General features: G+C 36.3%; 1 protein-coding gene across 3 annotated transcripts in view; it reads left to right on the top strand.

The window, feature by feature from the left end:
* LOC150098898 (centaurin-gamma-1A-like) overlaps positions 1 to 16361 on the top strand; it is a 273420-nt gene that overhangs the window by 212425 nt on the left and 44634 nt on the right. For all 3 annotated transcript variants that reach the window (XM_090404607.1, XM_090404608.1, XM_090404609.1), the window contains exon 17: positions 9622 to 9726. In XM_090404607.1, the coding sequence (XP_090260733.1) occupies positions 9622 to 9726 (105 nt within the window). The remainder of the gene's footprint in view (positions 1 to 9621; positions 9727 to 16361) is intronic.

The following is a 16361-nucleotide window of genomic DNA, read 5'->3' as shown; positions in this document are numbered from 1 at the left end:
TCCTGGCATTAGTGTACATAAAGTGCAGAAGCCCTTTATACCTACCGCTATCCTGATCTTTATATTAACAATCCCATTCTGGTTTGTTACTAGTGGTACTCTTACACTCAACTGACTGACTGATATCTGCATCTCCACTGAACAGCTCTCCCCCCCCCTTAAAAAAAGCTCTAGTTTCCCTGATTTTGCACATCCACTTTCACTTCATTCAACAACACTTTTCCCAGACTCTGAACACAAAATCCATTCAGATGCAAGCTATCCTTCTTGTATTAGTCCTTTCACCCATCATGCTACTTGCTCGACACATTCACAAACTCCATGTTATTCCTCCTACATAACCTGTGCATAGAGTCATTCGTTATTATTGTCCTCCTCCTTAGCTCTACTCTGTTATACTATAGCAACAGACTCTTTATCTTAACTTTCTTACTCTTTTCTTTTGCTATGTCCAGTAATTCTTTCATGGCATCCTTTTCTCCTTTTGTGCTCTAATAGCCTTACTAACGTCATTAATTTTTGCACTTGGGAAGTATGATTTTGTCAATCTCTCACCAATCGCACCTCTTTTGATAGAATCGCTCTACAAGACTTGCTCCTTGATTTTTCCTTTTCTCTTAGTCTAGCATTAATTTTTCTTTTCTTGCACTTCTTTCAGATATCAACTGACCCACTCACCAGATGTTTCTGCATTCGTTGCAGCTGATGCTTCGTTCTGTGTATCAGAGATAGCTCTGTGTAACCAAGCTATCTCGATCATCACAGCCAACTCTTCATTCGTTATATCTGTCATGCTACTATTCTTTCGATTAACACTTCTGCTCTCTCTCTCTGTCATGTGACTTTTAACCCGTTTCAATCTTATCTGCCATTATGCCATCTCAGACATTTGCATGTGTATTTTCTCTTCTGTCCACTGCTTCAATCCTGTGACCTGACCATTGCTTTTATAGCATTTTGGCACTCTCTCTAACCATTTGCCTTTGGTTGAATTCTTTAAATAATGATGCCTTGAATGCCATTGTTCTGCTTTGCATCTGTGCCATGTGTTACACTATGCAACTTATCATGCAGAAAGACTATATTGACACCACAATACAATCTAATTCTAACACAATTTTTAACTAATATTGCTTTTAAAAACAACTTAGTTTTTAGAGCTCTTCAAACACAGGCCTACCACCATACACCACCTAATGGTATATCCTCCCTGTGTTCTTCCATGTGTTTTTTTTTTTTTTTAAGATGAAAAAAACTGGAGTTTCTGTAGGAAAAACCTTGTCATCTCCATATGAGACTGGCTAACTCACCTTCAGTTGAAAAATCCATATAAAAGGTTCTTCTCATCCTAGATGGGATTCAAACCCAGATCTTTTCAACCAATGGGCTTTGTCTGCACTGACTGAGCTATGGAGGCTCTCGAAATTATAATTATTAAGTCAATATTTCACCTTGGTTACCACACATTTCATAGTAGGCCTAATGATGGTAAAAATAGGCACTTGCATATGGAAGAAACAATGAAATGAATACTGAGTAGCATGGTCCTACAATCCCAATTACAACCCTGTACAATCATAATTAGGCTGATACAACTGAGCATACGATGTAAATTTGAATGCCTTCTTGGAATCTGCCACAGCTCTACAATATTTCTCCAATTTAAATATGATTTTCTCACTACCAAAAATCTGGAAGACTAATGACAAGACTTTTATTCAGTACTCATTCTCCTTAGTGTGTTAATTAGGAGACTGTAAAATTATGGTATTTAGCACCACTGAGTATGTTGTTCATCTTCCTCTGACAAGCATGTATATATTCTTATCTTTGGTGGCAATGCTTTGGTAACCAAGCTAAAATATTGGCATAAATAATAATTATCCCTAGACATATTATTTCATGAAATCAAACATATGATGTGCAGTTATTAAAGAAACTTTAACATTAATTTCATAACATTTCTGATTTTTGTATAATCACAAACATGAAATAACTATAAATTGAAGGGTTGAGAAAAAGTAATTAAAAATTATTATAAAGTTCTAGAAAACTAGACTGCTGCTCCTGACTGCTTTGTTCACTAACCCCTGCTTGAGAATGGAAACAGTATTACTGATTTATAAGAATTCAGTCTTTTCCAGAATTGTGTTCTTAACATACTGAGAGTTTTGCCAATGTTGGTTGTGCAGTTATATTTTAATATATTTTTTTAATGGTCTGTCTGGTTCACAAAAGGTTATAAGCCTATTATACATTTTAGTCCAGTCAATGGACTAAATGTTAGATATTCTAGAAACTTGCTATAGAGACCAAATATATTACTATTTTTTCAAGTTGCCTCAGGCTTCTAATAAGCTAGGTGTTTGCCTCATGTTGGTAGCAGAAAAAAAAAATCATCGATGCCAAAAGACTAACAAATATTCATACCATAGTGGGATTGGAACACAACTGCTGGTTAGAGAGCAGAGATACTACCTACTCAGCCAACAAGTCCATCAATATCTATTTATCTTATTTTGGTATTAATGTTGTCATTCTTACAGCCTTTCAATATTTTTATTTATTCCATTCATATAAGCAGAATACATTATGAATCTTAAATTGAATACAGTTTTTGGTATACCTAACACACAATTAAAATATTAACATAAGATAAAAGAATACAAGATTTTGGTTTGTCTCCAGTGGCGGCTCGTGGCTTGAAATCGTGGAGGTGCTGCAACTTTCGAAATATACATACACACTGTAAGTACAGTGTATACATGTTTGGATAAAATATCAAAATTATGTTAAAAATTTTAAAAAAAAATAAACATGAAAAAATAGTTTATTATCGATAAAATTATACAGTTCAGTATAATTCAAAATTACTTAAAAATAAAATCCATTCCTTTAATTGTAATTAAAGGAATGGATTTACAATTTTTGGACATTGTAACGTCCAAATATTTAAAGAGATGGAGTAAGTACTACGAAACACTCTTCTACTGGCGCAAACTGCATATAAACATCAGTGGAACTACTTGAGAACAGGAATCAAACCTTGGAGATTCAGTGGCAAACTCTGAAGAAAACATTGATTGATTCTGCCAGAGAGGCATGTGGTGAGGTTGTGTGCAAGGATAAAAAAATCAGAACTCCCTGGTGGACATAGGAAGTTAAAGAGGCAGTGAAGGAAAAGAAGAAAGCATATCAAAAGTTCCTGGCAAATAAGTCAGCTTTTACAGAATACAGAGACAAATGTAGGAAAGCCAAACAGTGTGTAAAACTAGCTAAACAAAAGTCATGGGAGGACTTTGGCAAGAATATAGAAAATAAATATCAAGAAGGTGGCAAAATATTCTGGAGGTTGTTGAAGAAGCTTAGGAATGGAGGAAAGAGTGCTGTAAAAGGAGTTAGAGATGATAAAGGTGACATGAAAACAGGAGAAAAAGATATCCTTGAAGTATGGAGTAATTACTTTGAAAAACTGCTAAATGAAACAAGCAGTGATGACAGCACAGTGATAAAAAAACACTGACCAGGCATGCAGTCAGGAATACATATCCATACTTGAAGTAGAAAAAGCCATCAAAGGCTTGAAATGTGGAAAGGCAGCAGGAGTAGATGATATTCGCCCAGAAATGCTGAAGTATGGTGGTATAAAAGTCTTACAGTGGCTGCACTGCATAGTTCAGAAAGCCTGGACAGAGGGACGAATTCCCGATGATTGGAGTAGAGCTCTCATAGTACCCATATATAAAAAGGGAAATAAAACAATGTGAGAATTACAGAGGTATTTCCCTACTGAGTGTTCCTGGCAAGATCTACGCAAGTATACTTGAGAAACAGTTGAGAAGAATTGTGGAAGAAAAGCTTGGTGAAGAACAAGCTGGATTCAGGCCAAATAGAGGCTGTCAGGATCAGATCTTCACTTTACGACAAATAGTTGAGAAAGCATGGGAATATAACAAAGATCTGTATTTAAGTTTTGTCGATTTGGAAAAGGCATATGACAAAGTGCCAAGAGAGAAGCTATTCAATACGCTGCAGTTATATGGTGTCGATGGGGCATTATATCAAGCAATACTTAGTCTTTATTTGAGTTGTAAGTCAGCAGTTAGAATTGAAGGAAGTACAGGAAGATAGTTTAATGTTAAATCTGGTGTGAGACAAGGATGTACATTATCCCCTCTGTTATTCATTATCTATATGGATCACATTATGAAGGAATGTGGTATTAAACCTGATATCAAAATTGGAGATGTTAATGTCAGCTCTTTGCTTTATGCGGATGATGTTATACTTCTAAATAAATCTGCTACAAGTCTGCAAGATTCTCTGACTAAATTGAATAGCTGTTGTAATAGATATGGTATGAAGGTCAGCAATAAAAAGACAAAGACAATGAAAATAGGCAGAATCATTGAAAATGTCAACTGTGTTGTGAATGGAGAACCTGTGGAACAAGTAAAACATTTCAGCTACTTAGGCACGATTTTTACTGAAGATGGTAAATTAAATATAGAAATAGACAACAGAATCAGCAAAGCTGGTATGGTGGGAAGTCAATTGAATAAATTCACATGGAATAAGAAAGAAATTAGTCGGAACACTAAATTAGCTGTATACAAGACAGTGTTCAAACCAGTTTTAACTTATGGATCTGAGAGCTGGGTCAGAACTAAAACACTTGACCAAAGACTAGAGACTGCAGATATGAGAGTCCTGAGAAAGATTAGAGGCGTGAACAGATGGCATCAATGGCAATATCATATTAAAAATGAGGATATTAGGAAAGAACTTGACATTGTCAGCATCCAGGAATGCATTAGCAGAGCTAATCTCAGGTGGTATGGTCACTTAAATAGAATGGGAGAGGAAAGATTAGCAAAACAAGTGCTCTCTGCCAGGTTGGCAGGAAAACGACCCAGAGGAAGACCAAGATATAGGTGGATTGATACGGTACAAAGTGCCTTAGACGATAGAAATATAAGATCTGATAATGTTGGAGTCTTGACAAGTAACAGACTGATTTGGAGGAAAATTGTAGATAGGAAGTTAGTAATGATGTAATTTTTTCATGTAGTACTGTCATATCCTGTACACCCCTTGAGGGTACATGGCAGGAATTTGATGATGATGGAACTACTTGACGGACAGTGCTGCATTTGCATCCCAGAATTAATAGCTCGCATCTCACTTTGCATATTACAAGCAAATATAAATATATTTTTATATCGAGAAAAATTGGGGGTGCTACAGTTCCTCAGTGCCTATGCACGAGCTGCCCCTGTTTGTCTCACTATCATCAGTGTTAAGAAATGAATAAATGGGAAAATTGAAAAACAACAATGCAAGTGTGTGGAGAATGGTATCTTTTCACTTTGTCATAAGACTAATAGGATTCTATAAAGAGAGAAAATGTAATTTTTAATGACAATTTCCAACACTTTTGTTAGAGAAAGTTAATTATTCATATTGAGATTTCAACAATGAAGTTCTTCATTGTCAAAGTCTCAGTAAAGTAAATACAGTATGCTTTGAAAATACAGTATTCAAATTTGAAAGTGCATCCATGCAAAGATTTAGCTTGATCCAGAACTCAGAATGGAAAAACTATAGACAAATAGAAAGAATTGTGATAGGTTCTTCACTATCTCCAACTCTAGCCAACTTTTATGTATAACATTTAGAGTAGAAAATATCCAATTTAAATTCTGACACCACCCCCTCCTCTGGATTCATTATAGGGGTGATATTTTTGCCATCTGAAGAACTCCCATCAAGAAATGGAAGTTACAGAAAATAAAGAACTTGCATCCCAGAATTAAATTCACCTTAGAAATAGTCAAAACTATCTTTCTTGATATCCTTATGCAATGAGAAGTAAAGGGTTCTCTCACCACTTCTGTCTACCTCAAACCTACTTTGTCTGTCACCAACTTACCATGCTTGCAGATATATGGCATTATGAAATCATTACTAGCAAGAGCCCACATAATCTGTTTGCTGGCAGCATCTTTTCAAAAGGAAATCTGTGCCATTAAGAAGATTCTCTAAATGGCTACAATCCAAGAATTACAGACAAAATCAAATGTGATGATTTTTTCTTCAATTTTACAAGAACAGATTATATTCCTTATACTGAATGTCAATTCAATATAAGGAATTATATTGAATAATAATTATTATTGATTATAATAATCAATATAATCATTGATTATATTGAGGCTTTTAGCTTGGACAATGAGTGCAGTTGCAGTTTTAATGTTAATAAATGCAAGGCATTGCACTTTGGGATACAGAGACATAAGGCTACATACTGTATTGGTGGAGCTGTAGAATCTCATCCATCTGATGATGGGCGAGATTCTGGATCTTGGAATGATGGTGGACAGTGGACTAAAGTTCCAATGGCACCTCACATGTGTTGCAAAGACTGCACATTGTATTGCTGCCATATTAAAAAGTCTACTATCTACCAATAATTGCCAGACACTTTAGCAATTGACAGTTGATACCAGCAAGCAAACCCTAATATCAGGTATGTCCACCTTTTGGCTTTGATCACCTCCTGCGCCCTCCCTTTGAGGGGGCTTTCCACTGGTGTGTGGTGGACATCAGGTGGAATTTTTCTCCATTCCTCCATCAAAGCAGCACTGAGTTCAGCAACAGATTGAGGAAGTGCTGCTCTGGACCTCAATTGCCGCTCCAATTCATCCCACAGGTATTCAGTGGGTTTGAGGTCAGGACTCTGCACAGGCCAGGGCAGCCATTTAACACCCATCTCTTCATACCATTCTATAACAGCGGCAGCTTTGTGGAATGAGGCATTATCGTCTTCATTGTAACATGGGTCCGTTCCATAAAAATTCCACAGTGAGGCAGCACCTGATTATCCAGAATATCAGGTTACTGAGCTGCCTTCATGGAACCACAGACAATGACCACTGATCTCACTCCAAACCAGCTGAATGCACCCTACACCATTACTCCTTCACCACCAAACTTTACTCTGGGTACAACACACTATGGTAACATGCATTCACCAGTCTGCCTTCACACCTACATCCTGCCATCAGACTGGAAACAAGTGAACATTGATTCATTGCTCCAGAGTATCGACCAGTTCACACTCTCTTTGCACCAGGGAAGATGAGCCATGTTGTTGTGATGTTCGGCCTGGGCACTGCTACTCTTCCATGGAGACCCAGTAAATGGAGTTCTTTTCATATAGTATTAGTGCTCACCAGGAGTGGATTTTAAGATGAGAAGAATGAGAGGCCATCCCTGGAAGTAGTATAGGGATGTGGTGAAGAAGGGAATTGAGGAGTATTACTGATGCTCTGAAATTCATCACGGATGGTCTGTGCCGAGTGTAGCTGGTTTTTGGTACTCTGGAGTGATGAATCAAAGTTCACCCGTTTCCAGTCTGATGGCAAGATGTAGGTGTGTGTGTACTACCTGTTTTAATACCCTCCTGTCCCTGTCAGTCATTTTTGACAGTGACACTGGGTGTTTTCCTGCACTAGTGATGCCAGAATGTCTCTATTTGTTGATCACATCGCCAACTGTGGATTTTGGATGCTCCAGTTGAGCGGCAATGGCACACACAGACATACCACCAATGTGACAGCCCACGATGACAACTCTCTCGCAGTGACTGAGTTCACGTCATGTTGCCATACCACCTGTATTTAACTTCTACAATTAAATACTGCTTCCTACCAGTGTACAGATAGTAGGAAGCAGTATTTCATTGTAGCAGTGAAATACTGGAGTAGTGTGCCCTCATTATGGGAGGGCACACTACTCCTACTATCTGTGCACTGGTAGGAAGCAGTATTTCATTGTAGCAGTGAAATACTGCTTCCTACTATTTGCACACTGGTTTTTATGCTATTAACAAACCTGGAATGTTCCATAACTTTGAATAACAGGTGTGTCTGGACAATTATTGGTAGATAGTGTACATTGACCTGCAGGGATAAGGTGGTGGTGGGGCATCTGAGGCATTGGCCAGGCCACATATGGACTATTGTGCTCAGATTTGGTCACCCAGTTTTCATTGTGATTCTGGAAACACTAGAGGGTCCAAAGACAAATAACTAAAATGATATCAGGACTCTGGAGTGTTAGTTATGAAGAGCGTGCGAGAAAATGTGGATTACAGAGGTTGGTGGATAGAAGGAAAAGTGGAGATATGATAGAGACTTTCAAGTTAAGGGATTATATCAGATTAATACAGAAGAAATTATAAAGAGAGTGGATCTTAAGATGAGAAGAATGAGAGGCCATCCCTGGAAGTAGTATAGGGATGTGGTGAAGAAGGGGGTTGAGAAGTAATTTTTTTACATGGAGAGTTGTGAGTGCAGGTGATGTAAATAACTTCAAAGCTCATTACAATAAACATATTGCTGGTTGAGTGGGCCTCCCATGATGAGTCTGTTGACTCCATGGAGGTTACCATATAATAATATGTAGGTTATAAGTTGCAAAATTTGGTCACTAAAAAAGAGTAGAATACAAATGCAAGTTTGGAGGATCTTGAATCTTATAGAATTAATATGGAGGGGTTTTTTTGATGCCATGGCAGGAGAGGAGAATAAAGGTTTAATCCAGATAAGGTCAGGTCTAGATTTTTCTCTTGGACAGTAGTGAATAATGAGTTGTTAGAGTGGCAAGCACATTGATGCAATATGGCAACACATCGAGATCTGTTGTGGAATTTTGATGAAAAGTCATGAGATCACTAACTCACCAAGCAAACAGACAAATGCTTGCACTAAGAAGAAGCTTTTGAAGGTGGTTTGAAAATGATGGAATGACAGAAGCCTGCATAATCTTCAGCACGAATTGCATTGGTATTATACAATAATTTAAAAGATGCAATCTCTGAAAGGCTTGCACATTTGGTAATTCATGATAATTTAATCACCAAGACAATTAAAAATCTTATTATTCTTAACAAGAAATTATATTCTTGTTAAGAATCTCATCCCTAATTGCATTAGGGATGAGATACTAAGGCAGTTAATATGAAATCAAAAGTTGCTATATGCAAACAGGCTAGTTTAGAAAATACTTCATGTATACAAACTTTGTTTGCTTGGATAAAGGATTAAAACAAAAATATCATTTCTTAATCATATATTTTGTAACCTAGTGGTAAAACTTTCTATTCTACAATTAACAGGCTCTTAATTGTCTCATATCCTGAAGAAAATTCCATCAGTTGCTATTATTTTTATCATTAGTTCTGCTCTTTTCTCCAAATTTTCCCAAAAAAACTTTTTGTTTAAGTTTCATTTCATGTTCTGCTATTTAGGTCTCCAACAACAAGCAGCTTCTCCTTTATGTCACTTGCTTTCTAATGACTTGCAATGATTTCTCTACTTCTTCCCTGTTAGAATTCTTGGACATTAAGACTTATTTTTGTCCTTGTTCAATTTCTCATTTTGAAATTTGTTTACATCACTACTTTAAACTGCCTGTCATTCAAGTTTATCTTTATGTTTAGTGTTAAATACTATACCTACTCTTTTCTTTCCCTGCCACTGTTATTACCCAAATATAAATTTATAGTTATTATTATTAGAATTATCTGTAATTCTTAATGAATATTATATCTGATAGGCCTGAGCATACCAGTGTGATGATGTCTTTGGGAAATAGCCTAGTCAATAGTATATGGGAAGGAAACACCAAAGGAAATGCAAAACCTACTCCTAACTCAAGCAGGTTAGTATAAAACTTGTCTCTCCCAGCTTTTTGGTTATTGTCCTTGTTCAATTTCTCATTTTGAAATTTGTTTACATCACTACTTTAAACTGCCTGTCATTCAAGTTTATCTTTATGTTTAGTGTTAAATACTATACCTACTCTTTTCTTTCCCTGCCACTGTTATTACCCAAATATAAATTTGGGTAATAACAGAACTTAAAAATGAATTATATCTATGCAGAACTTAAAAATTCAATGACATAACTATTTTAGAGTAAAAACGTTTATAAATGATTTTGGATTTCAAGATAATTCAACATGGTTGCACTCGAAAAAAAAATTAATGTCTTGTGTTGCAAATATAAAGTTAATAATATTTCGAGATATAATTCCCTGTTATTACTAACCACCATGGAAATCATGGGAGGTTGTAGCCAGCAACATTACATGTTATATCTTGAACTCATTTGTATACTGTTCACATTAACTACATATTACTGTAATTCATTCTGCTCTCTCTTTCACACACACATTTTTGAAACAGATTAAATGACTATAAGCCAAAAGATAAAAAAAATAGAAAAAACACTAAAATAATGTTTCTGTTTTTTATCTCTTGGCTTATAGTCATTTAATCTGTTTCAAAAATATGTCTCTCAGCAGAGTAAATCAATTATCCAGACCAAACATTTGAGTACCATTATAAAGATAGCATCAGAACCAGAAGACCTGTTTTGGTGTAAGATTAATTACAAGACTTCTTTCTCATACACAAGTAGCTAGAGAACCTATAACATAAGTGCAGACAAGAGGTGGAAGAAGGAACCTATTGATGTTTCTTTAAAAGATGGAGACTATAGTAGTTGTTGGGATGATGAGAATGACTTTCAGGGAATAGAGGCAAATACAATGAAAGAGAAGGAGGCACAATGGATTTACAGTTGGACTATAAAAGGAAAGTTGCTACTCATGCGCTTCACAACCATATGCCTGGGGAAGGAGTGTCCTAGGTTCGATTCCCGAGGAGCTCAAGGATCTTCCTCAGCCATAGCCAAGTTAGACTGTCTTGGGCGTGGACAGTAGGGTTTTTTCTTTAGTTTATCTGGGGTTTTTCATCCCGCAAGCAGGCAAACCGGCCCCATGAACACATGCAGATACAGTCAGAAATATATTGCCCTAGGGGATGCAGCAGAGGAGTGGTGAACCAGCTGCATTAATATGCCAGTAAACCCCTCATTAGGAGGGGACTTTACCCATCCTAGACAGATGAGGATAGGAGGAGGATTTAGAAAGTGGAGAAATGGATGTCAGTTCTGGGTTGCCACACATGGAAATAATTACAGAGGTGACATAGACTAAAATAGACTACGTGGTAGCAGTTTAAATAAGTCATTGAGAGAGAGCTCATTGATCAACTGAAGCACATTCCTTGTGGTTAGTATCAAGAATTTAGAGGCTTAATGCCAGAGATAAATGTCAATCCATGAAAAGAAACCTTATCCTCATTACAAAGGTTTCCATAGTATGAGGACATGATGAAATTGTAATGCCAGTATTAAACCACATAGGACAACTTGATAATAAATGTAATAAAATAATTCCAAATTTAGTAATAATTGTTTAGTCACACATTCAGCTAGTTTCATAAAATAACTGTTTCACATCATCAGGAGAGATAGTGAATAAAATATAAAATAAGCTACAAACAGGTAACAATCACAATATGAATATTTCAAAAAAAAGAGACTAACAATGCAATGTGCACCTGTGCTATGTAGATGCTTAATATTGGTGGCATTATGTACACCTCCTCTGACTTCCACATGTGCTAGATGTTTTATGAGGAGGACCATACCTGGTGCAATATCTTGCCTTGTTTCTTGTTGCGAAAGTGTTATCGTCTCTGTTGACTCTCTGAACACACTTGATTAGAAACTAATTTATGGGGATCGTTTCATTTCACTTCCACAATACTACTTCATGTTTGAACAAGATTTCAAAGTTGCTATGTCAAAAGTGTATTAAAATTGTCTTCTATCTCCTCAATAAGATGTCTAATATCCTTAGGTGTCAAAAACCTTGCCATCCACCATTTAAGAAACAGGACAGACAAAGCAGATCAGAAGAGATATGTCGGAACATTTCAAAGATGTGTGTGGGGGGGTGGAATCTGTAATGAAAACCCCAACAGGGGTGCAAACTGATATTATCCACCTAATTACAATGTCAACTTAGGGCATTCAGTGAGGCAGCAGAAATGTTAAAACATCCACAATAGTGCAACAAGAAACAAGGCATGATAATGCACCAAGTATGGCCCTCTTTCATAAAACATCTAGCATATGAAGAAGCCAGTGGCATATATTCCATTGTCAGTCTCTCGTTTTCAAATATTTACATTGTGATTGTTGCCGGGGCCCCCCCCCCCTCTCTCTCCCCTGTTAGCAAAAATTTGCTAATGGGGAGAGAGAGGGGCGGGACCCATAGCAGTACCATTAATCTGTTTATAGAATTTTCCTCCCCATGTAAAGTAACCTGCATTCATGGTAAATTGAAATAATTCAAAAATATCAGGGGGAAATTTAGACGTGATTAAATCAAGAGTGTCTATAAGTGGTACATTGGTAAATAAGGAGATGACATCGACACTAACCATTATGTCTGAATCTTTTAGGATTAGATTTTTAACCAGTGTTCTGAAATGGACTGAATTTTTTTACAAAAGTAGAGGAGTTGCCAGTAAGGAGGGCAAGCGACTTGGCTAAATGCTGGGCCAAGTTATATGTGGGACTATCTATGCTATCGACTATGGGGCGTAGGGGGATATTAGTTTTGTGGATTTTTGGTAATCCATAAATACGGGGTGGTTTAACATGAATTGATTTTATTTTCCTGATGATTTCTTTGGGCCATAATGTCACTTTTTTTCAGTAATTTTCATACAAGCCACAAGTGTGGTTACGCTATGTAGATGATGTGTTTGCCATCTGGCAACATGGACAAGACACTTTGGATGCTTTTGTCACCTACCTAAACAGCCAACATCCCAAAATTCACTTCACAGTAGAAAAAGAATCAAATAACTGTTTACCATTTCTTGACACATTAGTCACCCGCCTTTCAGATGGATCACTATCTTTTTCTATTTATAGAAAGCTTACACACACACAGGAAGATATACCTACATAAACAATCACATCATCATCCAGTCCATCAGTATGGCGTTTTAAAAACACTTACACAGAGAGCCAGAGCCATTTGTTCTAACGATACGGCTCTGACCACAGAACTCCAATATCTGCACCATACGTTCTTAGCCAACGACTACAATCCCTACAAAATAGATAAAATACTACATAGGCCCATTACTCTGCCCTCCCCTAATACACAAGAATACAACATGACCATTTCTATTCCCTATATCAGAGATACATCGGAAAAGATAGCCAAAGTATTGTTGAAACATGGCCTTCGCACCACTTTCAAACCTCATGTCAAGCTGGCAACTCTGATCTGCTCGCCTAAGGATAAACTTCACCCTTTAGCACACCCAGGAGTGTATGCAGTTCCTTGTGACTGTGACTTAACCTATTATGGGCAAACAGGAAGATCAGTGAACATCCGCTTGGAAGAACATGAAAGATACATTCTCTGCTATTACTATGAGAAGTCGGGACTGGCAGACCACGCTTTGGACTCTCCTTCACACAGGATTACATGGAGGAAAACGAATGCGCTATTTAGGAGTCGTTATAGATCTGAAAGATTATTTTTTTGAGTCAGCAATGGCTTTGAAGTATTCTCCCAACCTTAATAAATATGGTTGCATTAATTTGCCAAAAATTTGGGAGACGGTTATCCTAAGAAAAACTCCTGGATAGCTGCTTTTTTTTTTTTTTTTTTTTTTCCCTTTAGAGGGTGCCAAAAATAGGACTTTAGATCTTTTGCAATTATATAGTTTCACTCACTCACTGTCACGTATACAAGTGTGTTGTGCTCTGATGATGCTGAGTTGAAAATCAGCGGAATATAAGTGTTGATAAAACATCTTTGTGATAAAAGTGTGTGTGGTATTGTTAATACCGTGAAAAATAAGTCATGAACAATACAATACACTGTATTCACAGCCTTTATTGTTACCTCTGCTACAATTTCAAGTAACCCAACACTATCCAGCTCAACTTATGTAATTCGTTTCAAATATATTGCTTTTCTTATTGCAATTGGTAATTATAGATGTGTTGTATTATCTTAATTGGTACTTTCATGGCATAATTAGATGGGCCCTTCTTTTTCGTTAGAAAGACTAGTTTAATAAAAAAAATAAAAACTGCCACTTATAACTATTCTGGTCCTACCAGTTTGCTGTAATAAAAGTTAGCTGAAAGGTATATTTCGGTGATCACACCACATTTTTTAGCTTGTTTACAAACGTCCCGAGAAAGAAATTTTGAATCTCCTAGAAGACCTCTTCCCTCTGGACATCTTAAATCTTTTTAAACATTGTATAAACAATACTTTTTTCACCTATCAAGGCAGAATCTGGGAACTAAAAGGAGGACTGGCCATGGGTTCATCATTATCACCGGTATTAGCAAACCTATTTATGGAAAAATTGAAAACAATGCTCTTAAGAATTACCATAAAAAACCAAAAATATGGCTACGCTATGTGGACGATATTTTCATCATATTCAATGTAACAACAGATGAACTTATCAATTTCAAAGATTATCTCAACAATTTGCACAACTCCATAAAATTCACTTTAGAACAATAAGAAAATAAAAAACTTCCTTTTCTGGATATTCTATTAGAAGTTAATGAAGAAAGTAAACTCTCCTTCTCAGTATATAGGAAGCCAACAAACACTAGAAGATTTCTAAATGCAACCTCACACCACCATCCTTCACAAAAAATAAGCTTAATTAAAACTCTTTGAGACAGAGCATACAATATCTCCAGCACACAAGAAAGATGTAATGAAGAACTAACATACTTAACACAAATCCTCCAACAGAATGGATATGAAACAAAAACAATCAAGAGAATCCTTAAAATCCCTCCAACTAACAACACAAAAAAACAGGATTACAAAAACGCAATCTCGCTTCCTTTTATCAAAAATGTTACAGATAAGCTAGCCAAATTAATGAACAAACACAACATAAAAGTAGCCTTCCTTCCTATGGAAAAAATCTCAAGATTCCTACATCCACCAAAACCACCTCATCATCCTCTTAAAAAACCAGGAGTCTACAAAATCCATTGCTCTCTCAGGATTTGCTATGTAGGACAGACAGGAAGATCTGGAGAAATATGCATGGCTGAACACCAAAAAGACGTACAATACAAAAGAGAACAAAAAACGGGTCTTGCTTTCCATACCACTTCCACTGGACACTATGTACTCTGGCAAAAAACGATGTCATATAGAAAACAACAGTTATATAAGAAAATTTAAAGAAGCTGCTAATATGCTAAAAAACCCAACCCAATGCAATAAAAATCAAGTTTAATTCTCCATCAAGTGTGGTCAGCTCTAATAAAAAATCTCCCTCAATCTGAGCTCGGACTGTATGAACAAGAACACATGCCATCGTCCACTATTGTTCAACGTCAATAACGTTTTATATCTGCATTCTGTTTTTTGAGTTTATGAATAGCCAGACGGTTATGATTTGTATTTATTAATTCTCTTGTTTAAACTTTAAGTTATACTATTTACCCCCTGAAGATGTAAATCCTACGATTTACGAAACTTATCGGGAACTATTATTTCAGTATTTTGTATAACTGAATAATAAAAAATGTGGTGTAATCACCGAAATATATCTTTTGAACCAGTTAGCCACAGTAGTCTATGCCTGCAAAAGTTAGCTGATTAACAAATTTATTGAATAAATGAGCAGATTTGTTTGTACAACATTAAAGCCAGCCTGGTTGGCTGAGTGGATAGCAAAATCGCCCTCCAGCCTATTTTGTTGGAGAGTGGTTGGAAATCTTACCACATGTTTGGCTGCTTCTGTACATCTTTAGGTGTTAGAATGTCATTGTCTGGTGTGAGATCACCACTCTGCTTACTGAAGGTTTTAAATGGCTTTAGCTTATAGAGCTGGGTTGCTGGATTGAAAAGTTAGCACACTAATGATACTAAAATATACAATATATTTATACCCTGTTATTTGTTGGGTGAGGTAAGTCCTTTGAACTCATCGAAATTATAAAATTTGCACATGAAAATTAGTCCAACTTTTTTCTTACTGCTATAAAAAGAAATTATCCTGAGATTACTTATACCAAATATAAGTACTCCTTGGTTTATATATCTAAGTACAGAGAAAAGTTAATGGGATTTGAAGTGTGTGGATAAAGAATATTTATCTTTAACATGTTGACTGTCAACTATAAGATAACTCGTAGTTGGCAGTTTGTCACTAAGATGCCCACTACAAGTTATCTCATAGTGGCTGGGACAATCTATAATGCCAACTACGATCATTCTCGTAGCAAATACATGCTAACTATATGTATTGGGAGTCTGTGGCAAGTCCGTTCAAAGCCTTGATGGTGGAGGGAAATGAAACAAGTCGCAAATAAAATGGATTTATTCAGAATATAAAAAACATTCACATTTTCAACTAAAAGTTTTCT

Source organism: Typopeltis vanoorti, chromosome 15, assembly GCF_054136105.1.
Source record: "Typopeltis vanoorti isolate ZY-2024b chromosome 15, IOZ_Tvanoo_1.0, whole genome shotgun sequence".
Taxonomy (NCBI): domain Eukaryota; kingdom Metazoa; phylum Arthropoda; class Arachnida; order Uropygi; family Thelyphonidae; genus Typopeltis; species Typopeltis vanoorti.
The sequence above is the reverse complement of the archived record's forward strand: the minus strand, read 5'-3'. Positions and strand labels throughout refer to the sequence as shown.